The sequence below is a fragment of the Trematomus bernacchii genome, unplaced genomic scaffold (genome assembly GCF_902827165.1).
Source record: "Trematomus bernacchii unplaced genomic scaffold, fTreBer1.1, whole genome shotgun sequence".
NCBI lineage: Eukaryota > Metazoa > Chordata > Actinopteri > Perciformes > Nototheniidae > Trematomus > Trematomus bernacchii.
In genome coordinates this window covers 2,455,420-2,477,110 of record NW_022987409.1, presented here as the reverse complement: position 1 = coordinate 2,477,110, position 21,691 = coordinate 2,455,420, and the positions used below count along the sequence as shown (strand labels likewise).

Below are 21,691 nucleotides of genomic sequence, written 5' to 3'. Positions count from 1 at the left end.
AGTGTATAAGTGAAAGTGCCCTAGAGCGGAAATACATGTAAAATTACAATTACCTCGAATTTGACCTCCAACACAGTACTTGAGTAAATGAAATGTGTTATATTCCACCACTGTGAGTGAACAAAAACATAAATGAACTCATGTATTATGTAAACAGAGTGTTAACACAGGCAGATATCTTATTCTCTAGAGTCCTGCAGGCACACAGAGGTCATATCCTTTGAAATGATGTTTGACAGTGACCTCGCCTTTTTAATGAAAAATGCAACGAGTAGTTCCAGTAATGATTCTTACAGTTGGAAAACATCCACTTTTCTCCAGTAATGAAGGGGAGGATCTGTGCTTTAATCTAATCCCATTTCACCATCTCTCATTCTCTCTGAAAAATACAGCAGCCGGAGTTTTAACTGCTGCCAAGTGAAGGGACCGTAATAACCCCATTTTACCGTCCCTGCACTGTTCACCAGTTGGATGTATAATTGATTTTTAAGATTTTTACTGATCACATTTGAGGCTCAGCTAAATCTGCTTTCCCCTCAGCTTCACTGGAGACACATACGTTCCCTCTCATCCTCTGGAAACTGGGAATTAGGGTTCTCTCACTGTCCCTCAACTCCCAACCCTGGAGGTCATTTCGTTTTTCAGTTTGTACTACTCCTGACTCCAAAACATGAACAAATTGTAGAAATAAAGAATATGATTCACCTTTAACATTGGCAACTTTTTTTTTTTTTTTATAGCACATGCACATTACTTGACAGACGGAGGGAATCATTCAGGGTTCTTACGGTCATTAAAAACCTGGAAAAGTCATGGAAATTCAAAATGCTAATTCCAGGCCCTGGAAAAGTTATGGAAAACAATATTTTTCCCAAAGTTTTGGAAAAGTCATGGAAATGTAACTAAAGTTGCATCAAATATATTTTATATTTTATCTAATCGCCGAAATAGTAATACTATAATGATAATAAATACTGTATAGTAATGAAACGTAAAATGGCATTTAACTGACGAGGTATTTTGCTGGTGAGAGATTTTAGTTGCTTTAGCGTGTAGAAGCTAGTAAGCCTATTGGATTTGTTTCAGATAGGCACAACATGTTTCATATGCAGACCTTATTTTCCTGTTCCATGTTAAAATAAACCATTTTCAGTGGTACCGCTGAGAAAGAGTAATTTTTTGGTCATGGAAAATTAGGTAAAGGTCATGGAGAAGTCATGGAGAAGCATTGGTGAAAAAGTGTATGAACCCTGATCATTGTAATGCCACTCCCAATGGACATACATATAAACTCAGTAGAATTCATACCTTTTTGAACAATTCTCCCTTTCTCTCGCATCATATAAAACCTGTCACAGTGACACGAGTGCTGACATGTCGGCATCAGTGGGTGTGAGTGATATCTATGGGTGTTTTTAACCCAACTTACACGGTTTCCCTCTCTTAAAGATGCCCTAGTTGGAATGATCATTTTGCATTGTCTGATTTATGCGACAGCTCAAGATAACAGGCAAGAATAGGAATAGTGGTTTCTTTCATATCCTCGACAAGTATGCGGTGTGATCTTTACCGCCTGTTTTTGTTCCTCAATTTCACCTCAGAATAGTTGTTGCTCACCGTGTCCTCTACGGATATTCTGTTTCAAGTGTGTTAAATCATTGATTTGTCCCATTTGGAGTTTTCTTTGAGACAACATTTAGTTTTGTTTATTTTTGAAACGATTTCTCATGTTTATTTGTCTTTAACCTCCACATTTCTGTTTTTTTCTAGTCTTATGTAATATTATTCTGGAGTGGACCTGTTCTACATAACTTACATTTGATTTTTTTAAGTATGTTTTGATGCTAGGAAACATTCAACATCGATTCTGACGGTCTTCAGATCAGTAGTAGTACGTTCAGTCTTATTAGGTTTTCCTTCTTCGTCGTTTCTTGTTCCTACACTTTGGAGATCCTGGATCAGCTTCCTGAGTATCCTTCCTTATTTCCAAGAGCATCAGACACACAGCTGTCAAACTCAGTTCATTCAAAACAGCCTACACAAGCACTAATGCTGGGTTATCAGAAAATGAAGATTTCTGTGGCTTTGGCTGTCTTTTTTTTTCTTAGGTTTTTTGAATATATATATATATCATTTCAAATGTCATGATATTTTCCTTTTTAAATTGCAAAACACCATTTAAGAGCCTACTTTCTGTCCTTCACATTTAAAGCCTCTTTGAATAGAAAGAATAAAAGCCAGTGTATCGAGGGAAACATAAAGGGAGACTCCATTGACACATTTTCTTCAAAGAGGCCTTGATCACATCACCTTGATGTCAGAGATGTACCTTTTACCCTTTAGATAAAATATAAAAGAAAGATAAAAAGATTTGCCCCTTTTTACTTCAACTTGTGATTATATTTATTTATTTGAATCAACAAAACCTTATTTTCCTTAATTAATTATTTTGGATTGATTTGACTTGATTGATAAGTATGCCAATTTTTCCGAAAGGTATTGTGTCCTTTTATTCGAATATAATAGGGCTGCTAGACATTAGCTTTTATTATTTATTTCTAGATCAATCTATTATTTCAAAGCCAAGGTAACATCTCTAAACGTCTTGCTTTCCAACAACCAAAGACCTCCAGAGAAACGCAGGAAATTTGTGTGTGAACCAAACAGCCTATTCTGACATTTGTGTATGAAATAATGTCTTTGGAGACTAATTCATTAACCAAATAATGGTCATGAATGAGGCGAGGGGAATTAGATTACCATGTTCCTGCCATGCATTTCCTAGCCACATAAAACAATCTCCATATATTTAATTTTGGAATAAATTGAAGATCTGCTGACTAGTGGAAATACCCAGTAAGAGAAGCTTGTGATCTAATGGGAACTCTTTGGTCAACGTGTTACTGAATTCGTACTAAAACAGCCTTTTTACAAAACCAGGCAAAGTGCCAGAAGAGGACGACATCTCTTCCACATCTAGATCTAAATCGCATCACATTGGATTTATGTAGTTTCTCTTGTAGTAAAGTACGGTTGATGGAAGAAATTATAGTGATCCAGTTTTTACAGGGCATTAAAATGTCTGACAAATGGTCTTCACATAAATCTGACACGAGCTGTTCATCAATGGTTATGTTCAGATGTAATTCACACCTCGCTGTAGATTACCTACATTTCCCTCATGAAGCAGTTTCTCCTCATCAGTAACACCTTAGACTGTATAGGTAAGAGCAGGTACAGTTAGTTATTCCAGGGACACAGGGAGCTGCCTCTAAGAGAAGATCCTAACTGAAGATAGCGGATGAAGTCATATCTCTGTATTTAAATAGACTTTCAGAGAGGCATTAATGTGAATCACAGCCGCGCTCTGAATCATGGGTAAGTGGAGCTTCACTGCTAAAAGCCACTGATTCTGTCGGTGACAACGAGGATTTAGTGCAGTCAGTTCAGTTTAAAGACTCGCTGTTAAAACTACATGTATCTTCTGAACACGTGTAATTTACAATGATATAAAATCAAATAAAAGTGGGGAATTCTTGCGTTTAAGGAGCTTGACTTTAACAATTAAACCATAATCCAATTAGTCTGTGTTTTAAATAATCTGTCAACCAGATACATCATAACTCTAATATGTCATCCCTAGTTCTTTATAACATGTATTGGATCGTCAGGTAAACTCACTTATCCCCTGTTTCAGCCTGAGGTCACCCCATCACCTGAGACTTTATTCTGCCTTTGTCTCCAGTATTACACTGCATATCGTAAGAGCCTCAGAATCTTTTGCAGCATTTCATTCTCGGGTAATAAACTTTGAAGTTCTGCCCAAAAGCGTGTGCTCTGATGAATGATTTAGACGTCTGTCTGTTAAATGTGGCTCTTTCTGCCAGAGTAAGTGAGTGTGAGCTCGTAGGCTGTAGCTGTCGCTGTGTCGGGGGTAATGAGGTGGGATGGGTTGTAACCAAGTGCTCGACAGAGCAAAACAAAGCCATATGTTTGTCTAAAGTTGTCTCCCTTTGAACTGCTTGGGAGGTCATTGTTGTCAAGGCAGCATGTTGTGTGCGTTTGTCTCTCTGGGCTCCAGTGCTCCATCAAGCTCTCACTGTGTGTAACGGTAAATAAATGGCAGTCGGCAGCCACTCTGCTATAGGCAGTGGCTCCGGCCCTTTAATCTTAGCCAGCCTCTGCTCTCTGCTTTTTTTTTTTTTTTTTTTTTTTAACTTCTTCTTCTCTGACTAACCACCCTTGACAGGAGAAGTGCAGAGAGGTAGGCTGCCTGTCGGCTGCGGGGCAAATTTAAACAAACGAGAGAAATAAAAGAAGGAACGGAAGACAAAAGCGGGAAACTGACAGGGGAATAATTACATGCTGGAGTGAAATTAGCACAGACGAATGGATGAAAGAATAGGGAGCTGCAAAAGAGGAAAGCAAACAGCAGAGCGGCTAGAGCTCTTTTCTTCTGCAGCAGGTTATGAGAGTTGGTGGGAGCTGAGGGGAAATGCTGAGCGTTGTATCCCAAGCTTAACAGGTGTAACAAATTCAAGGAGGAAGTCATTTGCCGTCGCCGGGGCTGCTGCCTATGCAGTCGCTGCTTTTAGTTTAATAGAAATATGAGTAGTTGCCCAACAGGGAGTGCATCCAGAATTGCGTATGTTTGAAATGTAGAGAGAGCGAGGGAGGCGGAGATGAAAGAAAGAGGGGAGGCTGGAGCTGGATGCCGTCTACTACTCTGGATATCCCTCTGTGGTTTTTCCTTAAAAGTCTATGAACCGCAGAGAAATTCCCCCGCTGAAATGAATTTATTTGTGTGCCGGAGTGTGTACATTACTCTTAATACATCCTTTAAATATAGCCTGTAAATCATGCATAAAGCACTGCGAATAGCACTTGCGTTTGATAAATAGCCTCAATTTCAATTAATAGGATCATTAAAGCTAAGAGGAAAGGGCAGCGGGTGCTGCTGTGAGCACTCTGAAAACATCACACACTTACTACAACTCTTGACAGGCACACCCCGTCTCTCTTTCAACATTAAAGGCAGACAACACGACAGCACACTCAAGGATTACTGCGAGAGGATCCTAACTGATGGGGCCGCCGGCATAATTGTGATAAATGACGGCCTTTTGTTAGCGTGCCACACTGAGAAGCAAAGAGCCTGCTTTTCTAGCTTGAATGCACCCCTTCCAGCATAAGAAAAAAACATAAAACCTTGCAATTTTCTGTGACTGCACAGGCCCATTGACTTTAATATAGTGGCATTTGTTGAACATATGAAGCAGTTATTTGTCCCTAGGGCCTCCTGGCTATGAATAGTGTGGACCCTATGTGGGTGACAGACTGCCAATAAGGCTGCTACATGATGGCCAATGAACTGTCAACACTAGGCGAGTATGAAACACTTTATTAGTTTACACTCTGTCCTGGAGGTGTAACCGACAGACAGCTGTGGAATAACTTCACAGTGTACACATGGCATATGTCCAAGTCCCACATGGTTCACATAATGCGTACGTACGCCTGCTGGGGTCTCAGAGGCTGCAGCTCCATGAGGAAACAAGGCACTTGACTGAACGGTACATCGGCAACACCTGCTGCTCTGACCCTTAATCCCATGATGCCCATGTTCTACAACACCCACGTGAAAACACATTAGAGAATGAAACGCTCCATCCATAATTCGAATGCAAGTTAAACTAAAGTGGAAAAAAAGGGATTTATGCTTGGGACAGGCAGCTTTTTTTTCCTTTTTTAAATGACTGAAGGAGACTTTGAAACAAGTACGGACGACAGCAAAACATGAATTTTAAATGTGATCTGAAACAGTAAAGGGATTACTTACATTGGTATTCTGTCTCTGTAAACACTGTTGTAAAATAGACCGTAGTTTGTGTTGGATTTGGATTAAGATGACGCACAATTTCCATCTTTAAGCCCTACGATTGAAAGGTTTTATTTATGGAAACTGTCTTTATAAACATTTGGCATCTTGAGTTATGCACATTGTGTTGTGTTAGAATTGCCGCAGGAGAGTATTAGCATTAACAGAAAATAGATACAGCATGTATCTAGAAAATCATTAGCTAAAGTTCAAATTCTACATTTTAAATATAACAAAGATGTCATAGGACCAGTTTGTCGGTCATGATCAACCACAGAGTCTGCAGGATGACACTCTGTCAGCCTGGTCAGAAAACAAAAAGTGATCAGCCAGTGTTTCCTTTTTGTCTGAATGAAGCTGTGGCACCTCTGTCGCCAACCAATTGTGTCGGGACCCTCCCAGTTGTTACAAGAGGAGATATGAGGAGAAAACATCCGTGTTCATAGTTTTCAGATTTTATTTTGCTCTCTTACCTTTGCTTTTTCGTAAAACTTCACCCCTTTAGGTCTTTAAAATATATCCAAATAGGAAAAATGCAAGAAGGGAACATCCCCTGTGAATAGACCATGATTCATGAGGCTACAAGCCAAAAGGTTTGGATCCTCTGGATTTGACTCGACATTGAAATACTGTAGCAACGTGTAAAGTGTGAGTTTTACATGCAGATGGGCTTTGAATCCTGGCTCTGTGGTACTAAGGGAAGAGTAAATCATCACTCGTCTGTATTTCTCTGAGAAAGGGGCAGAGAGAGAAATGTAGACTAAAGGTCACGGTCTCTATTCTGGCATCTAATGGAAGAAAGATCACATTTTTCTGACAAGCAACATGATTTCAACTCGTAGAGTAGATCACAGAGGAGAAACTGTATATGGAGTGCAACACATTCAACACATTTGTGGCAGTTTGGGCAGCTGTGCCAAGATTAAAGAAGGGAAGAGGCCGACTTCAACAAATATTTCTGGAATATTCTTTACAGGCTGAAATGTGTTCACAGTGTTCAATTAAAAAAACACACTCCCACAAATCCCAGCAATGCATTTTGAGTTATTATTAGCACAACAAAATGTGCAGAAATCCAAGCTTGTCAAATGCATTTCCACAGCTCGGCATTACACCCATCAATGTTGCACTGAAACTCAAAACGATGTATCTGTTTGGTTGTGATACTCACCCTGCTGGTCTGAGTTTAAGTCTGAGTGTGATCACATTTTGTGTGCATGCGTGTATGTTCAGATCCTCTCTAGAGTTCATGGGAGATGAAAGAGGGTCCTAAGGGCGTCTCTGCGGGCTCCAGGCTAGCATGAGAGAGATTGTGGCTTTGGGAGCGAGACAGTGTGTGATAATGAGAGGGGGAGGCTTTCCCCTGAGCCGGGTCCTCTCCCTGCTCTGAGCCCTGGCTCGGCAGGGTGGGGTCTCCTAGTTCTGCTCCGGCCACGGCCCCCGCCCCGGCAGCTCCGCGCTCCTGCTTGTGTTTCTCCCAGGCGGAGCTCAGCTTCACAGCCAGAGCCAGCAGGTTCTTCCCCAGGAACACGGTGGACACGCGGGGGTCCCGGTACCACAGCATGCCGGTGCCCCTCAGGGCCAGGGTGAAGATGTTGATGGTGACCAAGCTGAGCCACGGGTACAGAGCCTCCTTACGGGGCCCCCTCTGTCCCGGCAGGCCCGTGGCCCCCAGCTCGGTGAGGGCCACACAGGGCAGCAGCAGCAGGAGGGCGTAGCAGTAGAAGAAGACCAGGCCCTCGGCCCAGATGGGCAGCTTCTGCTCGACGACCCCCCCCCGACCCCGCCGACCCCCCTTGGGCCTCCCACAGCCCGGCCTGCAGGTCCAGCACATCCAGCAGGTCCACCACCACCCAAAGGAGCCGGCTCCGCACCTCCTGCTTCCTGCGCTGCGGGGTCATGTGGTCGGCCCCTGTCAGGATGAGGAACAGCGAGGGCAGGCAGATGGACAGCAGCAGCGTCAGCGTCTTCCTGGCCAGCGGGTCGGGGGGGCGGCGCTCCTGCCTGTAGTTATGGCAGACGAAGAAGAGCTTGAGCTGCAGCAGCGACAGGAAGAGGAACCAGAGCGCGTTGGCAAAGCCGCGGCGTGGCGACCTCGCCTCCGACATCACGCCGGCCGACACGAAGCGCAGCGCGAGCAGGAAGCCCAGATCGCCTAGCAACACCACGGCACACTGCCACACACTCGGCCCTGGAGGACCACGAGCTCCCAGCATGCTCTGCTCCAGCAGGTAGAGGTCCACCACTGCCATCGTGCTCACTGTGACCAGGGTTGATACGCACACCTGGGGCGTGGGCACCATGCCTGAAAGAGAGATACAGATATATGATCGGTGGGAAATCTGAAACATGGGCAGAATTCAAACTCTGCTCACATCGCTCCACACACCGCCATCTGTGCTCAGAAAAAAACTACAAATCTGCAGGAAAAGAACATGCTTGTTCTTTCGGAGCATTAATTCCAAACAGAATGTCAAATAGTTTGACGCCTGTTGCTATGGTTAAAGATATTGGCTGCCCAGTAAGCAGTGAGCTCCCTTCATCTTTGTCCAAAGCTACATCTATCTGCTCAAGCTGAGAAGCTATTGTGCTTTTTTGAAACTCTGCGGCAAAGTGAATTAAATAGTCTTTATTTTCCATAAAACTCCTCACATTATTTCTTCCTAGTCCTCAGCCGTGACTTTTCTGTGTATTGTTGTTATTTTATGCTTTTTTTTTGCACTCATCTAATTAATTATTAATTAATTTCGTTGATGTGCTAGGTGCTCTGTCAAAGCCTTTTCTTTTCCTTTATAGTCTGCCATGTGTATTCACGTACTGTTCTGCAGTCTTTAATCATCGCAAATTCCCCTCTCATCTCAGATGAATATTGATAACTTGCTATTTGTTTAGGAGGCGTTCGACTCGTGTCTTTGTGCACACACTGTGTACGGTTGGGTGAGAGCATGCTGGCAATGCTAATTTGGATTTCTCTTTTTGTTGCAGCTCATATTTCAGCTGCGGTCAGTACAAACCTCAGTATTGACAAAGCGTGAGAAATGAGCATTGACTTTACAGCGTAATCGAACCGACCTCTCTTTATCCTGTTTAGCTGGAAATCACAGCACCGACCAGTGGACTGTCTGTTATCTGCTCAGCGCCACTCGGGGGTGTCAACCTCTCAACTGGATCGATGGCATTATAATATAAAATCACTATCAGCTCAGATGTGTCGTAATGGCAACAGTTCGGGGTGATCGAGCGAGAGATTGTCAGCATGATTGCGACCTCTGAGAAAAGTCTGCCAGTGAAAAGTGTGTATTGATATCTTGCTGATGGAAGACACATCACTTCCTTCTCTGTAAGACTAACAGGAGCTCTGCCATATCCTTGCCGCTGTCTGAATCATTGAAGAAGAGGAACTCCTCTGGGAAAAAAAGAGGGTTTGAGATTGTCTATTCTGTGTGGGGGGATGGAGAAGGAGCATACAACTGCGAGTGAAAGATTAATAGGTCTCTTGGCTGTCTACATGCCTAATAAAGTGTTACGGCGTGATGGTAATAGTTCATAAATAAGCTCAGGGTGAGAAGGGGTGAAAGTGATGAAGAGGAAAATATTCAAATGCAGATAGAGAGTGACTTCCACCCACTTATGTGAAGACACGCAGTTCATGCACTAGCGTGGCATGGATGAATCCAAATGTATTCATCACCAAGGCTATTGAAATGTCACAGACATTAAAGTTTGTCCTGAAACAAATGAATCAAAGCGATGAGGAAAGAAACTATCTCGGCTGATTAATCTGCTGCGAGGCATTGTGGGAGGACAGGCGTGGATCCTGCCAACATTCGTATTATCTGGTTGTCTCCATCCTTTTGTCCCACCGCTTACTGCAACTTGATTATCATTTCCCCCAAAATTGCGTGATTTTCCCCAAGCAGATTGAGAGGATATTAGATTTTAAATGTGTCTTTTATTTATTGTGAATCTGCAGCTTGGGCGGGGGGGGGGGTTGGAGAAGTTTACACCCTCTGTGGCAGCTGGCTATTACTCGAGGTCATTTCTCTCAAGATACTCCACCTGAGCCTTACATTTCACCCCGGAAAAAATCTCCCCGTCAGCCTCTGTTTGTGTTTTGACTCCCTGTCAACGCTGGGTAATTTATTCCACTCTGACTGAGGGACCGGGATGACAGCCCATTTGTCCACTCTGCTCATCAATAATGACCAAATTCATCATATCCCTGTCTGGAAAATGACACTGCTGTTGACAAGATGAGGCAACCCATTTTGCTGTAAGCATGAGTAATGGCATGTAATGGTGTGCAGGTGAAAGGTGTGTTCATTTTTGATGTGTTCTGATATGTACTGCAAATCCATTTCCCCCCAATTTGTTTTCACTTGTGGTCTCTAAGCTTGTGTGCCACAGATGAACATGGCTCTCTCTCCATCTGCACCATGTGTCTGCCTTATCTGCCAACAATAAAGCTCCCAAGTTCTCTGCATCACACACTGACAGAGATAAAGCAGGGGGTGGGGTTGCCACTTGTTTTTATATTGGGTGATTTCCCTGTGGACAGAAATCTGTGTAGAGCAAAGATACATTTGTGTGTACACCCACAGTTTATCTCCACAAACAGCCCTGAAAGAGCTCAAAATCACATCAAAGAGCAAATCCTCCCCCAGTTATCACAGGTGGAGCACCAAGGGCATCGGGACAACATCTATGCCATTGTGTGCAAACTAATTAATTAATAGAAAGCCAGGCAGTGTGCAATCCCTGATAATGCCCTGCTGAATAAATCCCCTCTCCAGACTTAGAGCCACATGACTGAAACATCTGTTGATTTGTGAGGTAGCAGCCCAAGTGCTGCCCGAGGGGCTTTGTGTTATTTCTTTTTTTTACAGAGTTATCACGCTTGGTTTTTTTTCTTTCTTGAAAATATGATTATCAATAGCTGCCCCAGCATGCAGTGCGACGCCTTGTATCCTCCGGAAATGTAGCAATCAATGTGAAACCGCTTCTCTGCAACACCTGTTTCATAACTGCCCTATTAACAGCAGGTGCTTATCCGTGCATGGCTGCTAGTAAAGTGAATCTATAGTTACCCAAACCATTCGTCTTCCACTTGGGCTTGGATCCTCCTGGCTTGATTTACGGCGTTTTCCTCCCAAGTAGAAGCGCAGTGTGTGACCAATAAAGTCTATTTTATTGTCGCTGATGATCTTGGTGATAAAGTCCTCTTCTTACAGTCCGCGTGTTTGTTTAGACTCCAGGAGAAGGCTCATCTCGAGGCTTGTTAGAGGAGGAAGTCATCGCCACTGCCACGCCAAGCACACCCGAGTTTGCAGGAACAAAAAAAAAAACCCGGCTCATACTTATCAAGATTTCCCCCTCCGTGCAGATCTGGCATGGCCGATGTCTGCGTGGTTTGTTGCAGAGGCTCCGCTCCGGATCTGTCACCTCCCGCAGTGTCGGTGTGTCTCTTCGGGCTCCGGCTGCTGCGGCTCCGTCGGGCTCCGGCTGTGCGCAGCAGCCGGGGGAAGTCGCTCAGAAGTGGGGCAGCGGCATCAGGGGCACCGTGGGATCGTTAAAGTGGAGACCGCAGGCCGAGAAGATGGCTTTGCGAGGCGGTGCAACAGCGAGAGGAGGACGGGGAGAAACTCACTCACGCTGTCCGACTTCGGTTGTGGTGTTAATTTGTAAGCAGGCTACGTGCTCCACTCCAGACCTCCCACCCTCCTCAGTTTCTCCTCCTCTCCTCCAGGAGCAGCTGTGGAAGTTAAGCTGGAAGATGCTATAAATATTTGAGAGCACCCAGTTACAGTATAGCCTACTCATTGGTTATGGTAATCATGATGATTGTGTACTTGCAGAAGAATAGTTGCATTGTTTAGGGTGCAGGCAACATACCTTATTTACCCCTTTCTGAAAAAAAGAGCGGAGGAGCGAAAGCCGCTTTTAGCCTGTAGACACACTCAGAGCTCCGAAAGCAGATGTTACAACTTTAATTAGTCCTCCTTCTGTCTACTTACAGTCTTAGTCACACAAGGAAATCATTCCTCTGTTGTAGATTAACTCGTTATGCCAGGCTTCCTCCACACTTAAACAGAAGGATTTGGAATGTACAGACAGATGTATTTGTATGCGACAGATCCAGTCTAAAATTAATCTTATGGAAACTGTTTTTATAGAAAGAGCTTGCTGCTTTCCTCATTAAAACATTTAATTGTGGTTCCTTTGTCTGCCGTGGATGTGTTTTTTTTAAGAAAATGTCATATAGCAACACCACTTCTTTAAGGTCTTGTTCTTTCAGGTGTATCTGAAGGTATTCCAATGTGCACCTTTAGCAAAGGTTCAAGTCCTCCGCTCCCTCCTTCAGTGTGCCCGATTCATTTTAGAGTGTTAGGTTTAATCAGACTGGTGAGAGAGGGGATGGAGAGTCATCTTTCTTGTCAGATTCAGCTCTGCGCTCCACTGGCTTCCAAGAGAAGAGATATTTTTCCATTTTCCTCACTTAAGCAAGCATTTTTTTTTGTCCTTCAACCCATCTTTCCTTTTCGCTGCACCCTCTCCTCATGTTTATACCAATGTCTCCTCCATCCTGCTACTATACACCACCCACCTCCTCTTTCCTTTTTTTTGTTTTTTGTTTTTCCTCCCCGTGGGTGTGGCTGAAGGTCATTCTGCACACTGGCTTACTTTCAGAGAGGGGAGAGAGAGCGGTGGAATAGCAGAGGAGGGCGAGGGGCAGCCAGGCGGGCCGGCTGTCCACAGGACTGTGCAGTCATCACCTTTTGCTTCAGACATGATTGGGGAAGTTTGGAAGGACACATGGGGCTTAGAGACTGTCCAAGTATGCTAAAGGCGTCAGCACTGAGTCATGCTCCACATCAGGACCGAGGCTGACCTCCACAAACACAGAAAAATCATCCCGTCACCTTATGCCTTTTGGCTTTTTCTACATGTGTCCTCCCGGAGTGTAAGACATGAGTTAAGAGCTCCCCTGTAGCATGGCCCACTCATGATGGACAGTAGAAGCTGCAGGAGAATTGGAGATATTGTCCTTTTTTTATTACAAGCATTTTTCTTCCTTTTCCAAAAATCTGGCAGCTATAATACCCACGATGCAACTTGACCCCCGACAGTTGTTGCCTGTGATCTCAGTAGTGGTGTCTTAACGGTATTAACAATAAACAGTATTCATATCATATGAATAATACACATAAGATAATATTGTGTAAATTATTCAGCATGTAATAAATACACGCTTTTGTTTCTGATATGATATCAAAGGTTCAAAGGAATGTTTTGTTATATTATGCACAATAGCAGCAGTGTGGGTTTGGAATTGGCAATCGAGAGTCTGAGGCTCCTACACGGCAACACACAATAGTTAAGACATAAATACATTTTAAAAATAGTGCAAGAAGAGATAGAAGTAATGCAAGGGATGGTGCAAGTTAAATGCGGTAAAACAACTGAATTTAAAATCTAATACTGTACAGTGGAATAAAGTAAATTACTGTATTTTGTAATAATAAATGTGTGAAATGTAAACAAGATCGTAAGATACAGACTCTCTCAAACTGCATACACTTGTGTTTTGAGTGCAATGTGTTTGCCTACAGACAAAACGCACAGTAAAAACATTTTCAAGATGAATATTTCTGAAATTATATTTGCTGCTTTTCTATAGTTATTTCCAAAATATTAGTATTCTGAATAATCTTTTGCCACAACAATCGTCAGAATATTGTGACAGCCCTACTAGAGGTAATTTGTTGGATTTCGTGGAGCTCCCTGTGGAGCCACAAAAGGATTTACACAACTTTGTTCACATGCTGTAGTCCTCCCTAAGACCTGGAAACAGACTTTGATGTGGAGGATCAGTGGAGCTCCCCTTTGAATAAAAAAAACTCACTATTATCCCTCTGCTTACTCCATAAACACACACGGGCTTTGTCAAACCGTTGCTCGCTGTTGTTGTTGCAGCCTGACTTTATTCCAACCCCTGCCTCTCTTCCTTTGTCTGCCCCCCCCTCCACTATCAGTGTGTCTTGTGATTTTTTTTCAGACATCTCCAGCGTGGAGCCTCAGCTGCCTGCAGTTCAGGCTCCGGTGTTTCTGCTGCAGCCTCCACACGTGATTAATCATCTGAAGTGGCAAAAAGCACAACACTGTCAAGACTGTGAGAGGGACCTAATGGAGTTGAAAATGTGATGTTTTGTCGTGATGCAATCCATTTTGTTCCACCCTTCGCCCGCTTCCTTGCGTTCACCGTGCCCTCAAACGGAAAATTCCTCTCCCTGTGCCAGGTGGAAAAAGTGTAGGCTGCCTTTTACTAAGCAGAGATCAGTAAGCACTGCTAAGAAGTGTTTTGGCTTGTATTGGTGCTTATAAAGAAGAGTCTCTGAATGTGAACGCTCGGTCAGGTCTCCACTCATGCTTGTGTGAGCACGGATCCTCGGCTCTTATTCACAGGGTTGTATATTGTCCTCAGCACAGTTCACTGGAGACTGTGGGTGAAAATCGTTTCCATTTTCCACTTTTAAGACTAATCCATTGATTCCAGGGCAGAACATCAGGTAAAATGCATGTCCAGCATGAACTCAATTAATTTTGTTTTGCTGTGTGCATTCGTGTCTGTTAGACCTAATCTGAGCTGCTCAGCCTCTCAGTTTGCCGCTCTACCGCTGAGGGTTTTCAACATGAAATCTAATCAGCTGTATGACGTACAATGGGGCAGAATGTGATAAAATGCCAACAGCGAAGCAGATTAAATGAACACGGTAATGAAGGTAATGAATGGGGGTGTTTCACACTGAAGAGTTTAATTAACCTCCCACCAGCCTCTCTCCACTGCAACACCTCCGTCACCGTATCGCAGACCCTCCGCTGTGTCGATGGCCCGCGGCAATTTATCAGGTGGCCTTGTGTGCCTGGGGCAATTAATCCTCCGTCCTGCCCCAAGGCCTTATCTCGGGTCTGGGTCCCTTTATCTCCACGTTTGCCACGCTTCCATAAGCACAATACTCCTCTTGACCTGTTCACCCTCTCCTTCTCATCTCCTCCTTCACTTTCTCTTCCTCTCCATTTTCCCCTCTTGTGTTTTCTCAGAGGCAGAGACACCTGTGACCACACACAGCACACACTTCCTCCCCGTCAGCAGTCCCTGGCAGCTTAATATGCACACGTATCCACTCTTCAACGGATAGTCCTGTCAGACCGAAATGAGGCCGAAGTGTTCATACATAAACATACAAAACTCACTCACCCATATTCATGAGGACCTCCTGCAGCCTCTCACTTTACTCCTCTCTTCCCCCCGCTGTTCACCTCAGTTAAACAAACCTCTTCTCATTGTTCAAATATTGACCACGACGACTGCTGGCCACATTCTGACATCTTTAATATACCACAGCTGTCTCTCTTTTCCTCAGCCCTGTCTCTCCTCCCCCCACACACACACACACACACGCCATCCTGCTACGCCAGTGCTACATCTTGTTAAAAAGAGTTAGTGAAGCTGAAAGGCCAATCACATTAACACGGAAGGAGTGTCAAAGAAGACTGCAGAGAATATGGTGGAAGGGTCAATTCAAATGGACACTTCCAAGATTTTTAATTGCAAGCTCCTAATTGCTCTCATAATTACGAGCAATAAGACTCTGCAGCGCTGATCTTGAATGGATCATTGAGCAATTAGGGCCCACTGTCGTAGCTGGATGTGACGGCGGGAAAAATCTTCGTAGATTAGCGCTTAATCCCGTTTCCAAGGATATCAGAAGTCTTTGAAGATGTGCGGCTGAATGTCCTCGCCCACAACCGGCGCGGAAGGCCTCGTGTGATGGGCTGCAGCCATTTTATACTGGAGAGCGCCTGGGATTTAATCAGTCATGGTGGCAGACGGGGGATTTATCCAGCCGCTCGGACTCCAGGATGATTAGATGCTCAGATGCAGTGAGCGGGGTTAGAGATTTGGCCAGGGCATAACTGCTGCTGTTCTCTCTCTCTCTGATAAATGTCATGCGAAGTTGGACCTTGCTTTCATGGGAATCCATCCCCCTGCCACACTTAAGCTGTGACTGCTATAGCCAGCCTGGTTCAATCAAAGTCATTACCGCAGTTTTACTATCAAAATAGCCCGGGGGGCAAAATAAGACTTCCTCAGCCTGCTATCTTCAGACGATGAGACGCTCGGACTCATGTGGAACAGCTTTAATTAAAAAGTGATCACCTGTCTCTGGTGGATACTACATTGTATGCGTAGCTTAGGGCAAACTGTGTGTTATCCCCCAGAGGGTCGTGTCACATCCTCTTATTTGCCACTCGTTAGCTTTCTTTTAAATATTTGCTCGAGCATTCTTTTTTTCATAGCAGTGGAGGACTCTCTGGTCAGGGAGGCCGTGTGAAGTCTTTGCCTCGGTCTATCTTTAGAACAGCCGCTCCTCTGCCTGCATAATGTCTTCCCCTTCGTGCTTAAGCACATTTCAGAAGCATCAGGCATTATCTCCGGCTGGTCAGGGAGACTCTTTCATGGCATTGTGTGGCATGAAAGGGCCATCCGAGTCGATGGGAGAGATCATTATCCGACAAGAGTGGAAGGAATGAGAGCTGAACGTGTGAGGAAAGGACTGAGGGTCTGATTTGACTCGTACGCACCCTTTATTCTAATCCATATTTAATTAGACTTTCCTTCAGTGCTCCCTCCCAGTTTGTTTACGCTTGCTGTGTTGTTTTATGGGAGGCGCAGGGAGGGAAGGGCACTGTTAGAAGGTAGTGAGGTTGACATGGGATTGCTAATAATACGCACGGAGGCTGGAGGTAGCGCCTAGTGAGGTCCCTGGGGACACCGCTGCATTTCATGTCATTAGTAGCATATTGTAATTCAAATAGCACCCATCAGCTCTGAAACAATAGCCTGCCTCGACTCGTGTGATGTGTTTAAATTTCAATCTGCTCCTTGTTATTGTGCTAGCAGATGCATCGAGACGCCGGTGAGTGATGAGCGGTGTTTTAGACCCCAAACGGAGTCGTGTAGGATTAGCATTCACCAGGTGCTTTTTGAGGCCTTTAGTGGAGATGATGTTCAGAGAACTTTCCGCTCCGTTAAGTTCAAATAAATGTCTTCCGCCTGCTGTCATCGCTGAGTGTCTCAGGATGGCTGACTTTTCATCAGATCCATTATGAGAATTTGAGAAATGTGCTCTGCTTTGTCATGGAGTAATAGAAGCTTGCAAGTCCATTAAACTGAATAAAATACCTTCCTCTCATTTCTGAAATGAACATTTCAATCAGTGTGTTGCCTTTGGGGAGGATGGCGGCTGAAGGTCAGTATAAATTCCTGCAGTAATAATTAGATTCTTTATTTCTTTGCCTCTGAATTCAGCTCCAAAGAGGAATGGTGCAAAGGAGCCGTGTTGGCCGAGTGTTGACTTCATGTCACCCATCTATTTTGCTTTCGCTCCGGTTGGCCTTGCCCGAGCAGGGAAATGTGAGGCTCATTCATCACTCGCATTTCTTTGGCTCTGGGCACCAACATGCATTCAGTCATCGCTCGAGTGACATACACAAACACACAGTGTGGAACAACAGAGAGGCTGCACACACACAGAGAGAGAGATGCATCCCAGAGTGAATATAAGTGTGAAAATGTCTCTTCCCCCCCCCCCAAACACATAAACACCCACACACTCTCTGCACACACGTATATAAATATATACTGTCACACGGCGGTCGCTGAACCACTCGTGTGTGCAAATAGTCAGACCTCTGTGAAGTTTGGTGATGGATTGACTGACAGCAGCGCAGGCATCTGTATTCCTGCAGCACTGTGTGACATGAGTGACGTTCAGCTGAAGGTGTGCAAGCTCAGGCTTCTCATACATTTGAAAGCGATCCTCCATCATCTTTTTCTTTGTTTATTTTTCCCATGCAGAGAGGAATCCCCATTGGGCAGTTCTGCAAGGATTTCAATGAGAAAACCAAGGAGATGAAGGAGGGCATCCCGCTCCCCATCAGGATCACAGTGAAGGTGAGTGTCTCGAACCCACCCTTGACCCTTTACACCCCTCCCTCCCGCGATTGTGTTTAATTCCAATAGCTGCATAGCATTACCAGAGCACTTCCATTATTCATACACTACCACCGAAGTAAGCCTTTCCATTTGCATTCATTAATGAAGCAGAGCCCAGAGGAACTTGGAGTCAAGAGGCAGTAAGTGCATGTAGGAAAACGTGAATTACTCAGAAAAGAGGTGTTACGAGCGTGTCGATTTTATTTTACACAACTACATATTGTTTGCCTCGTCACGCCCCCCTCCCTCACACCGCTCTGTGTGTTGTTTCAAATCAGGAGTTTTTCCGTTTTGTGATGGAAGGAGGGGAAGCCTAATCCTTTAAAAGGCGTGAATTCATTTTTCACTTGCAATATGCAGCAAGAACTCTGTTATCACACGTGGCGCTGCTGAGCATCACTGCCATCTGCTGGAGGACTTCACTGGTGGGCTGCCACTGTGTGAGGTTTCATCTGTGCATGCAGAATGTTGCAGACTCTGAGACCAAAGTAACTCAACGTTCACCTCAGGCTTGTCTGTACAGCACATCCTACAGTGACTGTCATCCGACTTCAAAGGAACAGTTGGACCTTTTGGGATAATCCACTACTTCCTAACTCTGTGTGGTGAGGGGCTTGAGAAGAAAGCAGTGAACTTAGCATTAAGATAAGCATCAAGGGGAAACGGCTAGCCTGGTTAGCCTACCCGCACCTCACTTTTGCATTATGTGTCTTTTGTTTCTGCTGCCGCTCTGTTATTACTGACTGAATGCTAATGTCAGCTTGCTAACATGCAACTCTTTCTTGGCAAACAACCGCATGGCGCAGTGACCCTCTGTGTTTCTCTACTTTTTATTGTCAACTCACAAAATACAAAAAGATACAAAATGCTTAAGTATTCATCTACAACAACAAAAAGGCACCCTGCCGTATCAAACCTCCTCCAAACCAAAACAGAAATCTAAATCAACAGTTCAATGATGCATCCCAACAGCATCAGTACCAAACATCATTATAGCTTACATTTAAATCATCCGTGTCCTATCACCTTACAACACAGCTAACAGTGTAAATACTGTAGATCAGCACTGACAGAAAACAAGACGACACCTATTAGTTTAAATCAGTTTTCTTTCCCTTCCTTTTTTTAATGATCTATAAAACCTTTACTGCTCCATCCCTCCCCCGCTCTCTATTTCTGTATTTTTCTGTTGTTGGTTCTTTCGGAAGAGGCGGTAAATATTAGTTTTGAGATCTTTTTAATGGAGGAGAAAACAACATTGCCTCATCAGACCTTTACAACCAACAGCTTTTCCATGGATGGAGAGAAAAGTAGTTTCCTTTGTGGAAAGGTCACTGTAAGATAAGACGAGTCTTATGACAAATCGCCTGCTCTGTGCTCTCATCTCGGTTCAGCCTACAGCTTATTGCCCTCTGGTTTGTATTGTTATTTATTTATCTATGTGGCGGATAACAGATGATCAAGAGCAAACTTCCCTCAGATGATTTATCGATTGGATCGGTATGTCAGATTCTAGAGACTAAAGGTCTTCGGCCAGAGAAGGGACCACATTAAGAACAGATCAGAATAACTCGGTGATCAAATCAAATCAGGTTTTATTTATATAGCACATTTAAAAGCGATCTTTGGTCGAGCCAAAGTGCTGTACATGTAATAAAAACACATTACTACAATCACAATAAACGACAATAAATTACAACAGATATATATAAAAAACAAAATAAAAATAAAAACACAAGGAAAAGTCAGGAGTCGTGCTCCGCTCTAACTAGAAAGCCAGAGAGAAGAAGTGTGTTTTTAGTTTAGATTTAAAAACCCCTAGGGTCTGGGCCGACCTCACATGGAGGGGCAGAGTGTTCCAGAGCCTAGGGCCAGCTGCTGCGAAGGCTCGGTGCCCTCGGGTTTTAAGCCTGGTCTTGGGCACTACCAGCAGCAGCTGGTCAGCAGACCTTAAAGCTCTGGCTGGGGTGTAGCGCTGGAGCAGTTCAGTTATATAGGCCGGAGCCAGCCCATTTAGTGCTTTAAAAACAAATAAAAGGATTTTAAAATCAATTCTGAACCGAACTGGAAGCCAGTGTAGTGAGGCCAGAATAGGGGTGATGTGGTCGCGCTTTTTGTGGCCAGTCAGCAAACGTGCAGCTGCGTTTTGGACTAGCTGCAGGCGTTTAATTGAGGCCTGGTCCATACCCACATACAGAGCGTTGCAATAGTCCAGTCTCGAGGTTACAAAGGCGTTAATAACCCTTTCTAAGTCATTAAAAGATAAATACGACTTGGTTTTGGCCAATAGTCTTATTTTAAAAAAGCAGGATTTGACTACGGTGCTGACCTGCTTGTCGAATTTAAAAGTGCTAGTGAAGGTCACTCCAAGGTTCATGACCGAGGGGAGGATGTTTTTTTTGAGAGAGCCCAGAATATCAACCGGAGAGGCTGGAGGTTGCGGTCCAAAAAAGATGACCTCAGTCTTGCTCTCGTTGAGGTTGAGAACGTTTTTGCTCAGCCAGGATTTTATCTCTGCTAAGCAGTCCATCAGCTGCTGTAGTGAGTGTTTGACATTTGCTTTGAGAGGCAGATATATCTGTACATCGTCGGCGTAGCAGTGGAAGGGAATATTATGTTTTGTGAGAATTTAACCTAGGGGCTGTATGTACAGTAGAAAAAGGATGGGGCCCAGAATCGAGCCTTGGGGAACCCCACAGGTAAGAGGGGCTTTGGCAGAGGAGAAGGCACCTAGCTGTACCGAGAAGCTACGGTCTGTCAGGTAGGACCTGAACCATGCAAGGGCAGAGCCTGTGATGCCAGCGGACTGTTCAAGCCGTGACAGCAGGATGCTATGGTCCACAGTGTCAAAGGCAGCTGTCAGGTCTAACAGCACCAAGACAGCTGGGCTACCTGAGTCGGCGGCTAGGAGCAGATCATTAAAAACTCTTAAAAGAGCTGTTTCAGTGCTGTGCATGGGTTTGAAGCCAGACTGAAACTTTTCATGGATTCCATGGATGGTTAAAAAAGACTGCAGCTGGGCGTAGACTACTCGCTCCAGGGCTTTTGATAAAAAAGGTAGCTGGGAGATGGGCCTAAAATGTGCGAGAATGGAGGGGTCGAGATTTTTCTTTTTAAGTAGTGGCTTAACCACGGCATGTTTGAAGGCAGCTGGGACACATCCTGAGGTAAGAGAGGTGTTTAAAAGTAATAAAATACTTGCTCCAACTGATTCAAAAACATCTCTGAGAAGGCGAGAGGGAATGCTGTCTGAGGTGCAGTTTGTCGGCCGCAGGTGCTTGACTACATCCGAGAGAGAAGAGAGGGATACAGGCTCAAAGTGGTCGAGGACAGCAGGGCACAGAAAAGGAGCAGGATCTGGGGGTAGCACTAGTGTGGGCTAGCCTAAGAGCAGATACTTTTTCAATAAAAAATGTAAGAAACTTATCACAGAGAGTAGTCGATGGCACAATAGAAGAAACATCACAGGGATTAATGATCGAGTTGAGGACATTAAAAAGAACCTGAGGTTTATGGCTGTTTTTGGAGATTAACAGAGAAATGTGCTCTGTTTTGGCTGCTTTGACTGCCGTCTGGTAGTCAGAAAGGCAAGCACGAAGGATTTCTAGGGAGACATGGAGTTTATCCTTTTTCCATTTTCTCTCTGCACGCCTGCAAGCGCGTCTGAGAGCACGAGTACAGTCATTGAGCCACGGCTCTGATAGAACTTTGGTGCGTCTAAGCGTAAAAGGAGCAACAGAATCCAGTATTAGTGT

The 21,691-nt window shown here is 44.4% G+C and overlaps 2 protein-coding genes across 2 annotated transcripts in view; one reads left to right on the top strand and one right to left on the bottom strand.

The window, feature by feature from the left end:
- Nucleotides 1-21,691, top strand: part of mrpl11 (mitochondrial ribosomal protein L11) — a 49,946-nt gene that overhangs the window by 22,209 nt on the left and 6,046 nt on the right. Inside the window, exon 3 of the mRNA XM_034138743.1 lies at nucleotides 17,799-17,894. Within this exon, the coding sequence (XP_033994634.1) occupies nucleotides 17,799-17,894 (96 nt within the window). The remainder of the gene's footprint in view (nucleotides 1-17,798; nucleotides 17,895-21,691) is intronic.
- Nucleotides 6,830-12,032, bottom strand: tmem265 (transmembrane protein 265). Its single transcript, XM_034138730.1, is given in 3 exon segments — nucleotides 6,830-7,653; nucleotides 7,655-8,183; nucleotides 10,966-12,032. Coding segments are annotated over 2 exon segments (1,062 nt in total). The 5' UTR covers nucleotides 8,182-8,183; nucleotides 10,966-12,032; the 3' UTR covers nucleotides 6,830-7,118.